General features: G+C 31.0%; 1 protein-coding gene across 1 annotated transcript; it reads left to right on the top strand.

Moving 5' to 3' along the window:
- The first annotated feature begins 7,697 nt into the window (after window positions 1-7,697).
- LOC140800258 (probable ATP synthase 24 kDa subunit, mitochondrial) lies at window positions 7,698-17,657 on the top strand. Its single transcript, XM_073154938.1, has 7 exons — window positions 7,698-7,838; window positions 9,251-9,353; window positions 10,188-10,332; window positions 13,023-13,133; window positions 15,606-15,752; window positions 16,663-16,785; window positions 17,270-17,657. Exons 1-7 carry the CDS (start codon window positions 7,800-7,802, stop codon window positions 17,331-17,333), a joined length of 732 nt encoding a protein of 243 aa, XP_073011039.1. The 5' UTR covers window positions 7,698-7,799; the 3' UTR covers window positions 17,334-17,657.
- Window positions 17,658-19,437: the final 1,780 nt, after the last annotated feature.

Raw genomic sequence — 19,437 nt, 5'->3', positions numbered from 1 at the left:
CGCTACGAGAAATTATTTCCTCGAAACATAGCGCGGTTTTTTCCTGCTCTAAATTGGTAATAAGTGATGATAATCCCGTGATTCGTTGAAATCGAGAGACATTCCTTATCGCAAGTCTAGAGTCTAGAAGCTGGACATCGCGAAGGCTTTCTCTCATCTCATCTGGAATTAATTTTTGCTACCCGTTTCCTCAACTCGATATCTCAAATTTGTTATCAAGTTCGCGAGTAATTGGCGAGATATGTCAGCATCTTCAATTTTTCTCCCGTGCCTTCCATTCCAAAATATTAGAAAAGCGTTTCTTTTCACGGGACACGTCTCTCTCTCTCTCTACTCGTGAGTCGTGAGAAAGAGAAATGCTTGCCTTTTGCTGCACTTAGTTTTGTCTCTAGCGCGATATATAGTACGATATATTGACAATAGTTTCGAGAAAATTCTCTCGATGCTTCACCCTGTCAAGGTCTTACTGAGATATATTATTTATGAGGAACTCCGCGAGATACCGGGACCGGTAAAGTCTCGTACGCGTGAAATTTAAATGGATAATATCGTATCTAAAACGGATAAAAAACGAGAATCTCGGCCATAAATGCTGTTTCCAGTCTTGGCCATACGAATATGAGTTAGAAAAGGCCAGATGTGATGTCACCTCCAATGTGGAAGATTGAATGGTGTACAAGAACTTTGATCCGCTCCAGATCTGCTGTGTAGGAAATTGATACGATCAAATAGATTTGGAAGCTTATGTCAAGTTGCAAATTAGATAAGAAGAAATTGTATGTATCTATTTTAACTTCTATACATGGTTGGTAGTCAACTAAACATTGCCAAGTATTCAAAGTGCAAGAGATACTCATTAGGACTAAAATTTATTTAGATTGTATCAAGGACAGAGCCAACATTTAATTTAAGGATGGGCTACTTAGTATTAGCACACTAATTTTTTTAGAGAAAGGTTAAGAGGGAGTCAGCTTAATCACCGGATATTATCCAATTAGAATAGTATTATGAGTTCTTTACGGTAACAACTAACTAATAATGAGTAAAATATCTTACCCGGCAGAGATAAAAATATAATATATTACAGTGTCGTAAATAATAAGCTTAAAAATAATAATATATTAAGAAGTTGTGGTTAATATTTAAGCAAAATTGTCTATTAGAAATCTGGCATATAAGATATTCCACACATTGGTAGCATTTATAAGAACATTGCAAAGTGCTGAAAGTATATTTCCATCCAAATAATATGACTTTTATATTCGGTTGTTAAACATTGACTTAAATTTAGACCCATATTCATGTCTAGAAAATAAAAATTATACATTATATGAATATTTATCATTATATATAATGGATCAAAATATTATCATTTCCTACTTTTTTTTATATGGATTTTAATTTAGCTTTCTCATATATTTCTTAAATATGTTGTAGATTTAAATAATTTCATGCTCATATAAGGTTATAAAAATAAAGTATAATAACATGTGCTTGTGTTTGCCACAAACAAATAGGTTATTGAGCTTTTGAACTACTATTTATCTTAATGCACATGAATAGATGAGTAACAAAAAATTGTGCTTTATTAAATAAAAAAATAAATATTATTGATCACTTGAGTTAATAAATTATATAAGAAAAAAAAACTTTAATCTTAGATTGCATCAAGGACTCGCAGACTATTGTTCTTTATTGAGCAACTAGATCTCTATGGCACTATAAGAAAAAAAAGAAATAAAAGAAAGAAAAGACTAATGAAGAAGAAGACTCGACTAGCCTAAAAAAAACTTTGCAAAAACAAATAGCAAAATAAAATCACATCTTGAAACCTTCTTTAATCTTTTCCAGTCATTCATATATATAGCTGACTCATCTGAGAAGATAGGATATCAGTTGTGACTAAAAACTCAAACCCCAAATAAGAGAGGATGCGAAAGAAGATTGCAGATGAGGCACACCTCCTCCTAACGAAGAACGGTGTCTCTCACCGAAGCTAATGATCAATGAATATGATGAGAGTGGATGGAGAAAATGTCAATTTAGATTTTGTGGGGGAACAGATGAAAATAAATAACGAGCCCCGAAATCTCATCTCTTAATATAAAAATATCTTACTAGAAAACAAAATGTTATAGGATTTGTCCTTAAATACTAATTCGATTTTATTCAATAGATAATAAATTTCTAAACTTGTGAGAATTACAATTATAAAATGAATCCTCTATTTGCATAATGTTGTACATGTAATATAAAAGATATAAGTTTTAACCAAACTAATGGAATATTATTTATAGAAATTGAGGAGGATAGTTCGTGTAGAACAATATGAGATTATTATAATCATTCATCATTTGAATTTTCTAATTTAATGGGTTTATAATAGTAAAGAGATGTATAAAAAATTTTAACTAAAATTTTGAGTGTAGTCTTTATTGAGATTTAAGTTATAGTAAATAATAAATTGTTGTACACCCACTGAACGTAAATTAAGTGCCAAACTATATATCTTATATGATTATCTTTTAAAAAGTAAAAAAGAGAGAGAAAATTATTTTTAAAATTTACCTTTAACATATTATTATATTACATAATTATTTTCTATTAACATGATATAAGGTTTTTAATTAATTAAATAAAGGTAAGATTTCCCCACTCTATCTTAATAGGATTCATCGTATCAGTATCAATATCCTCATATGAATGGCTTATTACATAAATCTCATACAAGTGTAAAATATGAGGAGTGAATATATACTTAATTTTACATCATTTCATAAGATGTTATTATAAGACTTGAACTCATGAGCTCTTAAATGCAACGAATAACTTTTATCATCACGATTATATTATGTGTGAAGAGAATAAAAAGAACATAAAATTATAAGAGTTATTTTCTCTTACATATAAATTTTAAGAGCAAATAAAGTGAAAGCAAAATGATCGTTCAAAGATTACTTTTATCTTTTGAATTAGACTAAAAATGTCTTTTATTTTCTCTCACATATCTAAAAGGAGGCAACCAACTTTTTTTTCTCTCATTTTCTCTTTCATTTTCTCTCATATTCTTTCCATGAAAATATAGTTTAAGTAACATTATTCCTTTCTCTACTTTATAGATTATCAAATTCTTTGTATAACTATATAAATTCTTTATACTGCTAGAAATTTTGCACTGTTCATGATTATTAATTTTTTAAGAAATTTATATTTTTCTATAAATTATATTTCACATAGGCTTCTATTAATTAAAGATCATTTAACATACATTTTGAATGACTATTCAAAAGTGTTTAGCTTATATATATATATATATATATATATATATATATATATATTTGACACATAAAAAATTTGAATTAAAAGTTGAGAGAGAATAAATTAAATTTTCAAAAGTTCAAACTTAATATCTTTTTTTAAAAAAAAGCATGGCTTTAAGTTTGTATTTTGAACGCCATAAAGTAGCTTTATCATTATTTATTCTTTAGGAGTTATTATATAAATTTTTTTAAAGGAATATACTACGACAATATTGATATTTGAAAAATAAATAAATAAATACTTCATCATTATACTGAAGTGGTAGAGATGTGCCAACCAGTAGTAAGAGGTTACTGGTTCGAGTACTCATGAACGTAAATTCCTTCGTAGAAGATAATAAATTATAACTCATTTATAGCTTATTTCTTAGGGTGATTGACTCGTAAAATATCCAATTTATGTGTCTACTCCATCATATAAAATTTGAAGTAAGAAATTTATAAAGCTTGAAACACTTTATGTAATTGATTCTAACTATGTTATCAAGATATTTAAAATTTAACACCCTAATGATAAAATATGAGTATATTAAGACCTCTATAAGTGAACTATAATTATGACATGGCCTTCTACTTAAGAAAAGTGACTTTATATTATTCAGTCTACTTAGCCAAAGAATTTTAATTAATAAAAAAAATTTATTTAATTTAATTTAATTTAAATGCATAACAAATTATAGTAGTTTTACTAAGATAAAGATAATATTTTTTTTGTTAAAGTACCATATCTATTAGTAAAATTTCAATAATGCGTATGAGTTTATTTTTTTCATAAGAATGTAAAGAATATCTGTTGCATAATTTTTTTTATTTTCTTGTGCTAAGATGATAGATATTTTCATAAAAGATGATGTAGCAAACGCATGATAAATGTTCTTTATATATATAATTTTATATAAAAGATATTTCTCTCATGATTCAGATATATTTTTCTAATGACTTGTCAAATATAAAATGCTACTCAATAAAAAAAATTAAATAAATATAATAAGTTAATAAGTAAACAAAGAGGTTATAAGATCAAGGGTAACTAAGATAATCATCAATTAAATTAAGATTGATATCACGATGTAAAATAATAGACTAGTAAAACTAATAACTTTAATACCCACCTCCCCTATTCAAACTCACGATGGATCATAAATTGAGATTTTATTTACTAGATAGTTAAAGGGAAGAAAAAGAAGAGACTTCATGATGAAGTCGAAAATTTATCACTCAATTTATATAGGCCTTTTGATTTGCTCATTATGTTACTCTGTGTATTTTTCGATATTGTTTGAGGGAAAGAGAAATTATTAGACGAGAAGTAATTCAATGGATAAAAGAGTTTCTGAGATAAAAAAAACTCTAATACTATGAAACAATACAAGCTCTTACCTAAAATGAATTTAGAGAGAAGAGAAAAAAAAGAGAGAATTTGGTGAAAATGTATTGTTTAAGTGTGAAAGAGATAGGTATCTAAATAAATAAATAAATATAATTTTAATAAAGATGATAAAAAATATTATTATATATAACTATATTATGAAATATAATTGACCAAATACTATTATAAAATATAATCAACCAAACATTTATGTTATAAATAAAATATTATGAAGCACAACCAATCAAAAAATATTATTGTCTGTCTTTCTAAAATTATTTTTTGAACACATATGTATACTCAAAATAGAGTGTGATTTTGATGAGACTGATATATACGAGTCTATCTAAGTGCACTATTAGATGAGTTATAATGTATCAATTATATACATTTGATGACTTCAATTGCAACTAAAAGAAAATACATGAGAATGTAGGATTTGAGTGTAATCAAAGTCATCGGATGCATGTGATTGATGCATTAACCCACATCTAGCAATATGTTTGGACTAAATCAAATCGACCTACACGAGGTTGTGCTGTAAAAATTATAGTTTTTAGTCATTAATATAAGTAAAAACTATGATATATTATTGCTAAAAATATTATTTAGTAGCAAATTTAAATTTTGTTATTAATTTTGTTGTGTAATAAAATTTGGAATTGTCAATATCATTATCTAAATAGTGACAATATAATTTACTGTTATTTCTCGACGCAACCCGTTTCAGCTCACGAGTAGGATGTAACTTTTGAGAGATTTTTTAGAGGATCTAATTGTTGGATTGACATGATATTTTGATATTTTTATTGTAGCTATGAAAAAGAGTTTTCTAACGAATCTAATATCTTAGAATCAGATAGCTAGATAAGATGATATTGCCAAATAAGTGGTTGGAGGTTAAAATAAACAAAGCCACGGGATAAATTTTAAAATTAATTTTTAAGGGATTCGTGGATAGAGGCACGGACTCCTATGTGTGGGATGGTGATGGCAGACTGACAATGATGGGGTGGCGCAGATAGGGTAGGTGGTGGTGGAATATTATGTATAATTACGATGTAAGGCTATAGATGATGAGGGCTGAGAAGGGTAAAGAGAGCTAGCTAGAAAAATAAACTAAAGTAAAATTACCAATGTCACATGTTGAGTGCTTACTACACTCTTTTGGTGGCTATTCATGACTAGCTAACTAAGTGTGAGACCTATTACATGAGTGACCCAAACCAACTAAGTGCAGAAATACATGACTAGACCCAACTAATACAAGACTAGACTCAACTAAGTGTAAAAATAAAAATGAATATAACCAAATCAATTAGACCCCTCCCAAGCTGGGTCATAATAATACCCCATCATGTTTATTCGACAAAATATGCATGTTTTTAAAATAATATCGCTAAATGACCAAAATAGCTATGACACTCAGTTAAATTTGATAGAAAAATAATAATTGCACCTTGGTTATATGTACTTATACTAGTTTGAGACTTTTTAAAATATAAGGAGGTAAAGTGATTTTGAGTAGAAGTACATAGTGATAAAATATATTTATCCCAAATTTAAAATTATGTAGATGGGAGCATTATATGCCCTTGAGATGTATTTATATATTTCTGCATATTTCAATAGTTGTTTATATATTATCATAGATTTAATTTAATAATTATTTTTGGAATGATTTGTTTTAAAATATTCAAATTTAATAGCTATATGTTATGTATTATGCAAAATAAAGTTTGTTGCGTAAATTAATATAAAAAAGTTAAAATTAGGTGTTATCGTTTAAATGGCTATATTTAATAATTGTTCGTATACAAATTAGTATTTAGTTATTTGAGAGATTAGAATTTATGAATTTTATGGATGTGATATTTTTTTTGAGCCGGTTTGTTAAATACTTAATGTTCATATATCTAAATTTATAAAGACAATTTTTTATTTTATTTATTTATTTATCAAATTTTGATTTGTATATTTAGATTATAAGGAAATATCCTATCATCTATGTTTAGAGGAGTCTTTGCTTAAGTTTCATGATTCCATTGATAAAATATCTAAGTTTAATGATACCAAATTGTCTATCAACAAAAGAACCCACAGATCACATATTAAATCATAAAAAAAGCATGCCTATTATATTAGAAAATGAAAACAAACCTGAATCCATTGTTTAATCTTATAGAAATATGATTCTTCTAAGATAATAGAAAGATTTGGGTACTTTATTAACTTCCTCTATGCCCTAGGGACCATGCCCATTGGGTTATTGGGTCACATATGTCTTTAGGTCTATCATATAACACATATGACTTGGGCTCTACACATAAGGTGGCCCATACTTAATAGATATAATTTATTAATGACTAATTCATCAAATCAAATAATTAAAAATATAATTAGATAGCTTAATCATAAACAACTATTAATATATATGAGTCCATAATTATTCTAACATCCACTATTATTTTCGCATCATATCGTATAAATTTCTAAAATATTAACTAATAATGTTATTTATATATGCTTATAGTATAAATCGCATATAGGCTTACATGCATAATTTTAAGTTTATAAGTCAGTAATTTAAAAACTTTTTATTTGATAAAAATAATATTTTTAAAATTTATCATTAAAGTCAAGATCTATTTTCCTTCAAAACCAATATTTTATTATTTTTTACTTTTTCACATTATATTAAAAATAATAATTATATTTTAGCTAGTTCAAGATCAAACACCACATTTTCTTAGCTTTTAACGTTTAAGATATCTAATCTATGACTAAGAAATAATGCCAAGATTTAGACTAAAATCAAACAAAATATTATAATCATGACAGAGAAAATTTGAAAGGGTTAATAATTTCGAAATAATATTAAATTAAAAAAAATATAGTAAACCTGATCGTGACTTAATCCAACGGCTCCAGTCTCGCTGGATCCCGCATCATGCCACTCTCCTCAGCGGTTCGTCCGATGCCGATCCGACGGTTCTAAAGATGACCAAATCGCATCATATCAATCCTCTGAGACGGCTACAGCGAGAACGCAAGCGAAACGCGAAGACGCCGAAGAAGGGCGCAGACTGAGATCTCCAGGCTTCCAATCCATGGCGTTGGCTTCTCGCCTCCTGTCCCGATCGCGACAGGTATCTCTCTTGATATCGTAGACAAAACCCTAGTTTAGTTCTTTAGATCGTCTCTTAGATCTGTTGAGATGAGCAGATCTGCAAGGGCTTCTTTTCACAGGATTGAACTTTACTAGATAAATGTCGACGGAGTCGGGATTGAAATTTCCGATCTTTATTCCACTTTGATTGAGGAAGCCGATTTTGGAAACCGTCATTTTTTTTTCTTTTGGTGTTGCTATATATTTGTAGAAAACGGTGAAGTCTGTTGCTTTAGTTTGGAGTTCTTTGTTACGCCTCTGTCGGCCTTTTTATTTGTACTAAAGTTTCATTTTTTGGAGTGTAGATTTTTGAGTTTTGTCCAGTTCATAAGCTTTTTCATATGAATCCAATGTAAGGCGTGGGAATGGGTTAGTTTTAGAATCACGTTGTATATTTTTGTGACTTCATGGTTTTTTTTCTTAAACTTTATGTTACCAGATGTTTGTAGTGATGAAACAATATTACTTGAAGTGATTGGATTGCTCATGGATCAGGCACGTAGCTGTTCAGAATTTTCTTATAAGCTGGTGTTTTATGTTTTTCGTGCCAAGAGCAGTGTTTAAGTACATTCTTGATGTGGTTTATGCTTCTCCATCTATTCTGTAGATTTTATTGGAAATATGCCTCGGCATTTGTGATGTTCTAAGATGGATACTTTATAATTTAGGGACTTTTGCATAATTGCCACTTAAGATTTTCAAAATATCACAATTCCAACTACATTGTTCAAAGTATCATAATTGCCACCGAAATCATTGTGCTTTTTCAAAAATACCATTTTGTTTGTTAAATCTAACTAATAATGAGTAAAACAAAACTTAGATAACAAAGAACTATTTTGCCATTGTAAAAATTATGAAAAATTTAAACTATCTAATATTATACCCAATACCATAGTACCACGAAATATTTCTTGTTTTATGTGAGGCAAAAATTGTTATAAATATCTTACACTCTAAACTTAAAAAAAAGGGAGGTGTTTTAGTCATTTATATGTATTTATTTACTTTATTAATAATAAATTGTTAGGAATATTCTATTAAAAATTAACCATAATTGCAGTTCTTAAAGAGTCAAAAAGATTTTAGTGTCAGTTTTGATATTTTAAAGAACATAATGGTAAATATGGTATTTTAAAAGTTTTCATGGCAATTATGTGAAATTCCCAATAATTTATAATCAGAAATATTTATCTTTGCTTTGCGTTAATTATATAGAACTTGATGTACTTGAGAAGTGAATGGTTTGTGAACTGTCATTGTCCAGTATTGCCTGTTGGTTCTATTTGTTGTTTAGTTTTGTTTGCTTCATTATCTCAGTTTCTACCATATAACCATAATTTTGACTGTGCAACTTCCTTTTACTTCTCACTTATATTTGAACTATTGCAGCTATATGCTGGTCAAGCCATTTTGCAACATGGCCATGCTACTTCAGTTCGCTCCTATGCGAAAGAAGCTGCTCCAACTAATCTACCCCCGCTTAAGGGAGATGGTACATCCTTTTACATACAGCAATAGTTTTAAATGAATTTTTTCTTGTGGTTTTGACTCTTCTTGATATACATTTAGCAGCAATAATGCTTAGTTCATTTCAATTGCATTTAAGTTCTTTATGGACTTTAACATAATTGTGTGAATGATTTTTTATGATCTTCAATATATTGCACCAGAATATGACCATGAGATTAGTTAGAAGGACGCTTAGTTGTTGAATGATGTTGACTCTGTTAACTTCAAAAGAACCATGTGAAACCTGTGGCTGCTTACAATAATTTATTTATTTAGTGATAGTTTTCATCTCCTTTTACTGCTTTTAAAGACTCATGTTATTTCTGGCTTATTTGTTTTCAACTTTTCTTGTGGCCTCTCCTCATTTTTTTCCCTGTTTATATCAAGTAAAAGCATTAGGAATTTATCTTGATTCTTTATTTTGTGCCATGATTATGAAGCTTTGCAGACAAAAACCTCAACTCATCTTTTAGTACATCTACAGGAAATATAATTAATGAAGCAATACTAACTCAAGTCATTTCAGTTGTAGGCACCTTTTTTGTCTTACCCATGATTTTGCAGAAAATACAATTTTTAATGCTTATCAAAGATTATTACTGATATGATATTCATGTTTCTGTGAAGATTTTTATCTACTAATAGTAGTCAACATACGAATTAGGTGATCAATCAAAGATGTTATCCTGTATTTAGTCAGTGTACCATTGGACTACATTTTGATAAGTCCTTTTAGTTTGTAATCATAAAGTTATCCTTCATGTCTTCACCTTGTATGTTCTAGTTCTGACAAACACAATTGCTTTTCTATTGGAAGAGATGTTGAAGAGCATATTCTATGAAGTAAAGAACAAATTTGAGATTGCCCTTGGGGTGCTTAAGAAGGAAAAGATCACAATTGATCCGGATGATCCTGCAGCAATTTCTCAATATGCGAAGGTTATGAAGACTATAAGAGAAAAGTGAGATAATTTTGCTTTTACATTTTAAATTACATACCCTAGAGCCATTAGTCTGTTCCTTTTCATGATATCTACTTATCTCTTCTTTGTTCTTTTCAAAATGTCAAAGTATGGACATACTTTTATGCCTGATTATCTATCTGGTGAATCATTGTAGGTAACTAGGTCTATTGAAAGTTCCTACTTTCCTTTATGAATTTAATGATCTAATCAGGTGCAATGACAATTAGTCACTGGTGTTTCTTTTAGCAACCATTTCTTGAACTCCGACAACACCTTTCAAAAGCTATTATTTTAATTTAAGCTTTCTGTCTAGTTGTGTTATCTCAATACTTGATAAATGAGGCTTGATCTTGAGCTCATGTGCAAAGCCAAAGGACTGAAAGAGAAAAAGAAATTATATACTTATAATAGCATTTTTGCTTCATCATATGATGGCTTGGTTTCAAAGTGTTTATTAGCTTGCCAAGGTATTTTTTGCAATGTCGAACTCATAACACCTTGTTGGTTGTTTGGTGCCCAATTACCTAGGTACTATAGAATGCCCTAGCCAGTTGCTCTCTTTTAGAAGAAAAATAGAGGAGTGAAAAAGAAAGTGAAAATTGAAAGGGAAGAAAGAAACATGAGTATAGTGAAACAAGAGAAGTGAAAATTCGGAAGGAGAAATAAGATCTTTTTAACTGGCAAATGTATATGCTATTAATTATGCAGAGGTGCCCACCAAAGTCATTTAATTGTGGAATAACTTAGAATTATTAAGATACTATATTACAAAATATAAATAGGTCATTAATTAGGGGTAGCAGTTGGGTTAAGTTAGCCGAGTTTGGGTCGTGTCATGGTAATGCAAATATGAACATGACCAGTCTATTAAGCGGGTAAAAATTTCTAAATACGAATATGACTTGTTTATTAAACATATTACATGGGTCATAAACAAATTATCAGGTGATAAATGGGTTTATTTGGGTTATAAACGGGTTTATTTGTATCATAAATAGTTTTTTTTATTGGTCTTATAAATTCGGATGATAAATTGGTGGTTTATCATGTCATAAATGGGTTGGCAGGTCAGGTTATAAATGAGTTAAACATGTTAAACATATTAAATTAAATTGGTTGAGGTAATAAACACAAATATGACCTATTTAATAATTGGTTAGATGGGTCAATCATTTAGTATTCGAACCCGATTATATTAAATCTAAACCCATTTAAAACATTCAGTTTCGTGTCAGGTTATTGAGTCGGGTCCAAAATTGCCACCCTATCATTAATGAACTCCTATGAAAAGTGTACGTAGATGCACCTGTGTTGCTTTTTCTTAGTATGTTAAGAAGTTGCCCAAGTAGTTGGGCTATATGCCTTAATGATGGATCAATGGAAAGTTTGATCAAGGAAGCTATGACATGAATAGGTGCATGTCAAATTTCTAGTTCTCACCAAGTCACTGTGACTAAAGATTTCAATCTGCTTCATGAGTAGAGTGGTTTAGATGGATCTATTGTAGTTCAACTAGAAGGTGAGGTTCATGAAGATGTCACGCCTATAATAGGAACATAGTGGTAAAAAATCTAAAATGGTGAAGTTCCTTTAGTGTGTTGCTTAATCATATTAACTTAAGCAAATTGAGAAACTTGTAGACGGCATATAAGGCCATTCATGCTTTATGGATTGATATGCTGAGCAAATAGGAAATGACATGCAAAAGTTTGATGTCATTTGAAATGAAGGTATTCAGATGGATGTTGGGTTATAGTCTCATAGAAATATAGGACTGACTGTACCCTGCACTAGTTATGTGTAGCAACTATTGAGGAAAATTTATTTATGAAAAGATTGGGACGGTTGAGAACTTGAGATGTATCTAGCAAAGATCATAGAAATGCACCAATATAGAGGAATGATTTTATCTGTAAAAGGTTCCTTGAGAGGAGGGCAACATTAGAACTAATCTGGGAGCTATAAAATTCGGATACCTTATATGAGGTGTGCCTTATGCGTTATCTAATGATGGACACTTGGTTAGTGGGCTTTTTAATGAACCTTTGGCACTATGGATTGCTTTTTTGTTGATAGAATGATATGCATTTTTTATCATATATTGTATTGATTGATAATAGATAGCAAATATAATTTTTTATAATTTATTTATTGCCACATATTCTTGCCATATCCATATCTTTTTTTTTTATATATAAGGATTTACTATATACCCCCGTATCCTGACATATCCGTATCCCATAGCCATATTTGTGCTTCATTGTGTGGGAGGAAGTAGTGAGAAAGGAAAGTAATATCACCTGATATGCCAGAGAATAAATTGAGCTAACTGGAAGAGAGGATGTGATTAGTGATTAGAAATAGTTGGAACTAGAGGTTTGTTGTTATTGTTCTGTTAGGTCATAATATCAATTGTATCAGTTCTGAGTTGACCACTATGTCTTTGTAAAAGAGAAATTATGTAGGAACTTGGGAATTAGGACATGCTCTTTACTTTGAAGCTACTTTGCTTATGGTGGTGTAGCATGTAGATTGATCATTTTCAAGATATTCATTTTGCTTACTTTACATTGGTCCTGTTACACTGAAAATGTTTTTGATTTTATGGATTTTATCGGTGTTCAATTATGAGAAATTTTCATGTCTGAGAGATGAAGTTTTAATATGATAATTTGATCTTCACGCAGAGCGGATCTATTTTCAGAGTCTCAGAGAATTAAATATAACATTGAGCAGAGGACTCAAGGCATTCCTGATGCTCGAACATATTTGTTGACACTTCAGGAGATCAGAATCAAGTAACCGTGTTTTTTTCTCTATATTTTGTCTGTTCTAAATATTCTTTATTTCGTTTGTTTTAATTTTTAATCAGTAGCTTACTATGGGTGTCGCCTTGTGCTTATATTATCTTGCTTCTGTCCAGTCACATCTGAATTGTCATTTTCGTTGTCATGCTTTTCTTCCTGATAATCTTGTTATATACCAGTTTGATGAAGCCAGTTAGATATGGTTTTCCTTTCCTGTGACATTGACAAAGCCTTGTATATGAAATAACTGACTCTTAGCTTATAATGACAAATTTGAGACTTCTTTGTTATGAGAAATTTGAGAGATGGTAGTGTGGTGTAGGCTTGCATGAATTAGAAAATAGGGATGAAGAGGTATCTATCTCTTGTACTAACATTGCAGATGTAAGTTACAACTTTTCTTGTGCACTGCTCAGTCAACATGGGATCTAATCAATATTCTCTAGTTGGGATTTAAATGCAAAGATTGCTATTTTTTTTTTTTTTTTTGGGAGTAGAAGTCAAATATACGCGAGTGCTGGATGACCCTATGCACAGATAGCAGGAGCATGATCTGTACAAAGTCTGAATCTGTCTTTAGGTTTGGTCCCCATGAATTATCATTGTTGGGTGCTGCAGAATGAGTGTGTTTAGTTGTTTTTCTTGTTTCTTTCTTATTGTGGCAGCTAATAAGGAGGGGGTGGTGAAAGTGACTGTTGGTAAGTATTAAAATATACATTTTTTTAGTGTACCGTATAAAGACTTGAATGATGACAATGTTTATCAAGTATTGAAGTTTGATGTATCTCATGTAATTTTCAAAATTTTAAAGCTAGATTTGTAGAACACCATTTATTGTTGAGATTAGGAATCGATGCTTATTTTCATAGATGTGGTATTCTACGACATGTGTCGGAATATCTCACATATTTGCACATGTCTGAAATAGTGAAATTTCAGTCTAGTTATGGTACTAATCGGTCTTTAGAAGTTGATGCAAAAAGAAAGGATGTCCCAGTACACAGTATTCCTTGGAAGGGTTTAGCATTGACCGATTTTAGTTCTAGGGTGAGTCAGTAGATGGCTGAGGTTATGATAGACATCACCAGTTGTTAGAAGAGTTGCTAGTCACTGTACAGAAGTTAGAAATTTGGTTCCTGGTTTAGATGCTTGAAGCCTTTTGTCAGGAGACTACGATGTTGTATACAATATCCATCACAAACTTTCAGCTAGGTTCTTGGATTCTGATGATATTGTACTTTGGGCTGGTGATAATACAATGGCAGTCATTAGGCAGCATATTATCAGCTATTTGATGCATTTGCATATTTGGTCATGATGACCTACTTGAGTCCGCAATGTATGAAAAGCTCAGTCATGGAACTTCATTATGGGATATGCCTACAAGGCACACTAAGTGAGCACGTTATGCTAAAATGATGCATATACTATAACCTTCTGTCAGACTGTCAGTGGTACACAGTCATACTGATATATACATACAGTGGGTAGTCAGTAACTCAGTATTTTAACCTGCAATAAATTTAGTTATTAATTCTTCCTTTCTTCCTTTCTAGTATAATTGGGTAATTGCTTTTCTTTCCCAAAAACATAATTAGTTATCAGAATAATATAGGAGCATAATATTGGTAAGCAGATATTAAGATCATAAGAACTTTTCTTTTATCAGAACAAGGTTTGTAAGAATTGTTATGCTTCTAGAGTCAAAATCAGAAGATCCTTGAATTATTTGTTTAGCATTGTTTGCATGTTTTTAGTGTTTCATTTGATTAATGTATTATGGAGTTTGTCCCGTATTATTATGCTTGCTGTATGTTTATTCTGACACCAATATTGGAGGGAGAAAGGGAGCAAATCATCATATAATCATTACACCACACTATGGCTATTAGTAAGAAATTGTTCGTCAAGATTAATTTTTGCTTGAGCCTTCTCTTGTACATCTTTTTTTTCTTCTTCTAGTGTTTGCTTTCTGGTTCATAAGGGAGAAGGATAGTTACTTATTGATGTCACTAACCATAGCTGCCGTTATTGGGAATTTTTATGTATTTGATGAGGGGAGACAAGGAAATATTTGGTTTTAAAAATTGACGGTCTTATTGGTGTTTTCAAATGAAGCTTCTTGTCAGGTATATATATGCCATCTGATTGGGCCTGACAGCATAACAGCAATAAACCAATTTTTTGAACCAAAAATCTATTGTGATTTAGGGAGATGAGAGTCACTTTATCTGTTTGATGACTATTCATTAATAAGGAAAAGTTTTTTATTAAAAAAATTTAATAAGGAGGGTTTTCTTCATGAATAAACCCCCTAGAGGCTAGGACCAACAACAGACCTTAGTCTCTTGGAAGAATATGCTGGTACATGATAATTTCCCATTGTTGTCAAAATGTCTCTTATCTCCCTTGATCACCTTGCAGTTGTATAACTTTTTTTTCTTTTCAATTTTGGTTTTCCAGGAACGGTCTCAGAGATGACCTTGGTGCTGAGTCTATGATGATGGAAGCACTAGAAAAAGTCGAGAAGGAGATTAAAAAACCTCTTTTGAGGTCTGACAAGAAGAACATGAGTCTTCTCTTAGCTGAGTTTGACAAGATAAACAAAAAGTATGATACAGCGAATGAATATATTTTGTATTATCTACAATAGCTTTACCATGGTCCTACAGTGCCAACAGTAATTTTCTCTTCACAGGTTATTGATTGCATTTTCTTCTCTGCATAGCTTTGATCACAAGTATAAGATATTTGTGCATGATATTATCGAACTCCTGTATTGTCTACAATAGCTTTGCCATGGTTCTGCAGTCCAGCAGTAATTTTTCTCTCCTCAGGTTATTGATTGCATTTTCTTCTCTGCATAGCTTTTGATCATAGGTATAATATTTTTGTGTATGATAATAAATTGGATGAAAGTCTTAACAAATTCATTTTATAATTCTGGACCATACAGTAGACATATTATATATTGGCCTTGTGGGCTTAAAGTTAAGAACCTTTATGTAAGATCTGAAGGTTTCATGATATTTCTAGGACTTGTTCTAAAGTTGTTGATCAAGACTAGGACTTGAATTTCTTCTCCTCTTAAAAAAAGGGTAATAAGAGTCTAGTATTAATGCACATTGTAGAAATCTGATGTCCAAGAGTAGAGGACTAGAAGCAGAGATACACTTGAGAGTTCTCTGCATTGAACAACATCATAGGTTGCTTTAGGTTTAGGCAGATCAATTACTGATACAGTTCTAATATTAGTTCTGAACAGAAAGCTATGCTCTTAAGCACATTGCAAGTATTTGATTTGACTTTGGGATATAATAATCAACATTTTCTAAATACATGTTGATTATTTATCAATTATGTAAGGTAATCCAAAAGATTGTGATTATAAGCATTGGTAGGTAATTCTTGTCAAATCTCTTTTTTGGACTGTTCTCAGTGACCTTACTGTTCACAATTACACGGCATGATGTGAGATCACTCATATTGCTTCTGTTTTTTGTTCATGGATATTAAATAGGCTTGGTATTCGGAAAGAAGATCTTCCCAAGTATGAGGAAGAGTTGGAACTGAAACTTGCTAAAGCAGACTTGCAGGAGTTAAAGAAAGATGCTGTGGAAGCCATGGAGACCCAGCTGAAAAGGTATGTAATTCTATTTCAGAGGAATCTTTGTGGTTAGAAGGCGATTGAGAAAGGTGATTGCTTAATTACTTGGGGCGTATTGTGCATATGGGGGGTACAAGTCATTTGTTGTTGTGGTTTTAATATTGTTCAGGGGGATGTAGTGGTTTCATTTGAACAGATTCTCATGCAGCATGTTTGTATTAATCAGGATTAAAATTTTCTTTCCTCGAACCTCATTTGGCGACTGCTGAAATTTTGATCCTCGTGATACTATTTAATACATCAATATGTTTTCCTTGAAGTTGGGACTAAATGCTTTGCCGTTGTAATATGTTTTTCTTGAACCAGGCTAATATTACGATCCTCTTTACTATTAGGTAGAAGAACTGCATGACAAATAAATAGTCTGTCCTTGTGTAATATCACTTCAGAGTTTCGATTTTCTCATCAGGTTACCTATAGCTGTTGATGCTACTTATTCCTTTATGACTTGAATGTACAGGGAGGAGTTCAAAGATGAGGAGATGGTTGATGTCAAGTCATTGGATATTCGGAACTTCCTGTAGGACTTGATTGTATGGCTACAATAAGGCTTGGTTTGTTATGCCCTTCTCCAGTTTTGAAGCAGTGTGCTGTTAGAAGCAACACTTTGGTGACAAACATCGACAAGCCTTGTTAATTTGTAATAAGTAACAGGATGTGCCTGTGACATTGGGCACTGAAATATTTTCTTCCAACCTTAAGCATTGCTGGAAGTTATTCAACTGTTCATGGATGTTTGATGTTTACTGCATTTTTATGATGGACAGTTTGTTTTCACACAAATGTCCTCTACAGTGGTATGAGCGATAAAGTTGCTGCTTATATTAATGATAATGTGATTTAAAACCTTTTGCAGTGCACTACGCTTCTGTTCCTAAGCATATGCATTCATACAGAGCCTATAAGATTTCATGGCCACAACATTCCATTACTGAAGCAATCTTCTGCTATTAGTCGATATGGTTTGTGTCAAGTTGGAACTTCATTTTCTAGAGCTGAATACCAATTATAACAATAGCAAGCATCTGATATTTTGCCATCCTTTTGTAGCTTCTGCAGGATGGTACTGCATAGAGTTATTGACTGATTGGTCCTTAATTTAGCCTCATATCAGTTTGTTTTATCATTAAGAGTAGATATGGTCACTCGAGTTAAGAGATACAAAAGACACTTTGACTTCATTAAGCTTTAGTCAAAATATTAAGCTAATCGTGTAGCTAAGTCACCGACATTCAAACACTTTGTTCACTACAAGTCTAACAAATTTGCTTTAGTTGGAATCTAATGGGTGGTATCAAATTTTTTTTTTTTCATATGAATTCATATATATATATATATATATATATATATTAGGATCATATCATCAATTGAGATTCATTTCTAGGGTTTGACTATGGTCCTGAGATCTCCTTTTTCCTGTTCTTTATTGATGAGGATGTAGTATTGTTGATGCACCATGCATGACAACCAAATAGAAACTTCTGGATGAGACCATATATCCATCAAAATGATCAAATAAATCAAGGGCCTATTATAGCCCTATTCCTTTGTCATAAAGCTTACCATTTTTTTTTGGGTACATATTGTTTACCGAACTATCTATCACTCAGCTGCAAATTAGACCCAATCCAATCTGGCCCACCACCCACCTGTCTGGGCCCCCCCTTTTCAACAACCCTCCACTTATTGGCACCAGATCCTCTGTATCCCTGGCTGCAGAAAGCTACTGCAGCTGAAAACATTTCCCATTTTCACTTGTAGGATAAGTTCAATACTAGTATAATTATACTAACTTTTAATACTTGCATAAGAGAACCTATTCTAGTATAAGCTTTTCATGTATTTCTTTTATAAATTAGTGTAATTTATAGAGTTACATTATTCTAGTATAAGCTTTTCATGTGTTTCTTTTATAAATTAGTGTAATGCATAGAGTTACACTCGATGTACTATAAAGTTGAAATGATAATTTGGCAAATAACTAAAATACTCTTTATTATGAACGGATGAAGAGATAAGAGAGTGATTAAAGTGATATTTTCCTCAAGATGAAGTGATAAGTAGTAAATATGAGAATATTCGGTGAAAGAGGAGACGAGAGTGTAGGTATTATTATGCTAATATTAAGATAAATATGTTAGACCTTACATTATATCTCCATTTCATTTTATACCGTCTTTCGTTAAATCATAAGAGTGGTTCAAGGCGTTGGTATTTTTTTTTAAATAAACTTTTAGGCAGTATGTAAAAGTGTTAATTAAAGTAAACCAGTTCCCGTAGCATCTAAAATTTATTTAATAATATTTTTTAATAAAAAATTAAATGGATAATCAATAAAATGAGGCATTTAATATGTTTTAGATAGTTGAGAGAGTCAATATATCACGAAAAAAAGGGTAATATTTCAGATGATCTAATAGGTTACAGGTATAATTATTCCAAAATAAAATAGGTAAAAGACAAGGCAGCAGTAAACAAATAAATAAATTCCCAAACATTTACCAGATTAACAGAATTAGCAGCCAAAATGATAGGCTCCTAAGTTACACTGGATGCAGCAAGTTCCTACACCCAAGGATGTAGAGAATCCTACTTTCACAACTCAACCCAAGAGAATTATAACCGTCT

Source organism: Typha latifolia, chromosome 13, assembly GCF_019914945.1.
Source record: "Typha latifolia isolate L0001 chromosome 13, TyphaL0001v2, whole genome shotgun sequence".
NCBI classification, from domain to species: domain Eukaryota; kingdom Viridiplantae; phylum Streptophyta; class Magnoliopsida; order Poales; family Typhaceae; genus Typha; species Typha latifolia.
Note: the sequence above shows the minus strand (reverse complement) of the source record. Positions and strands in the feature narration are given on the sequence as shown.

Coding starts and splice junctions, on each gene's coding strand:
- LOC140800258 (XM_073154938.1), top strand. CDS start 7,800: ATGGCGTTGGCTTCTCGCCTCCTGTCCCGATCGCGACAG. Junction 7,839..9,250: donor TCCTGTCCCGATCGCGACAG/GTATCTCTCTTG, acceptor GAACTATTGCAG/CTATATGCTGGTCAAGCCAT. Junction 10,333..13,022: donor ATGAAGACTATAAGAGAAAA/GTGAGATAATTT, acceptor ATCTTCACGCAG/AGCGGATCTATTTTCAGAGT.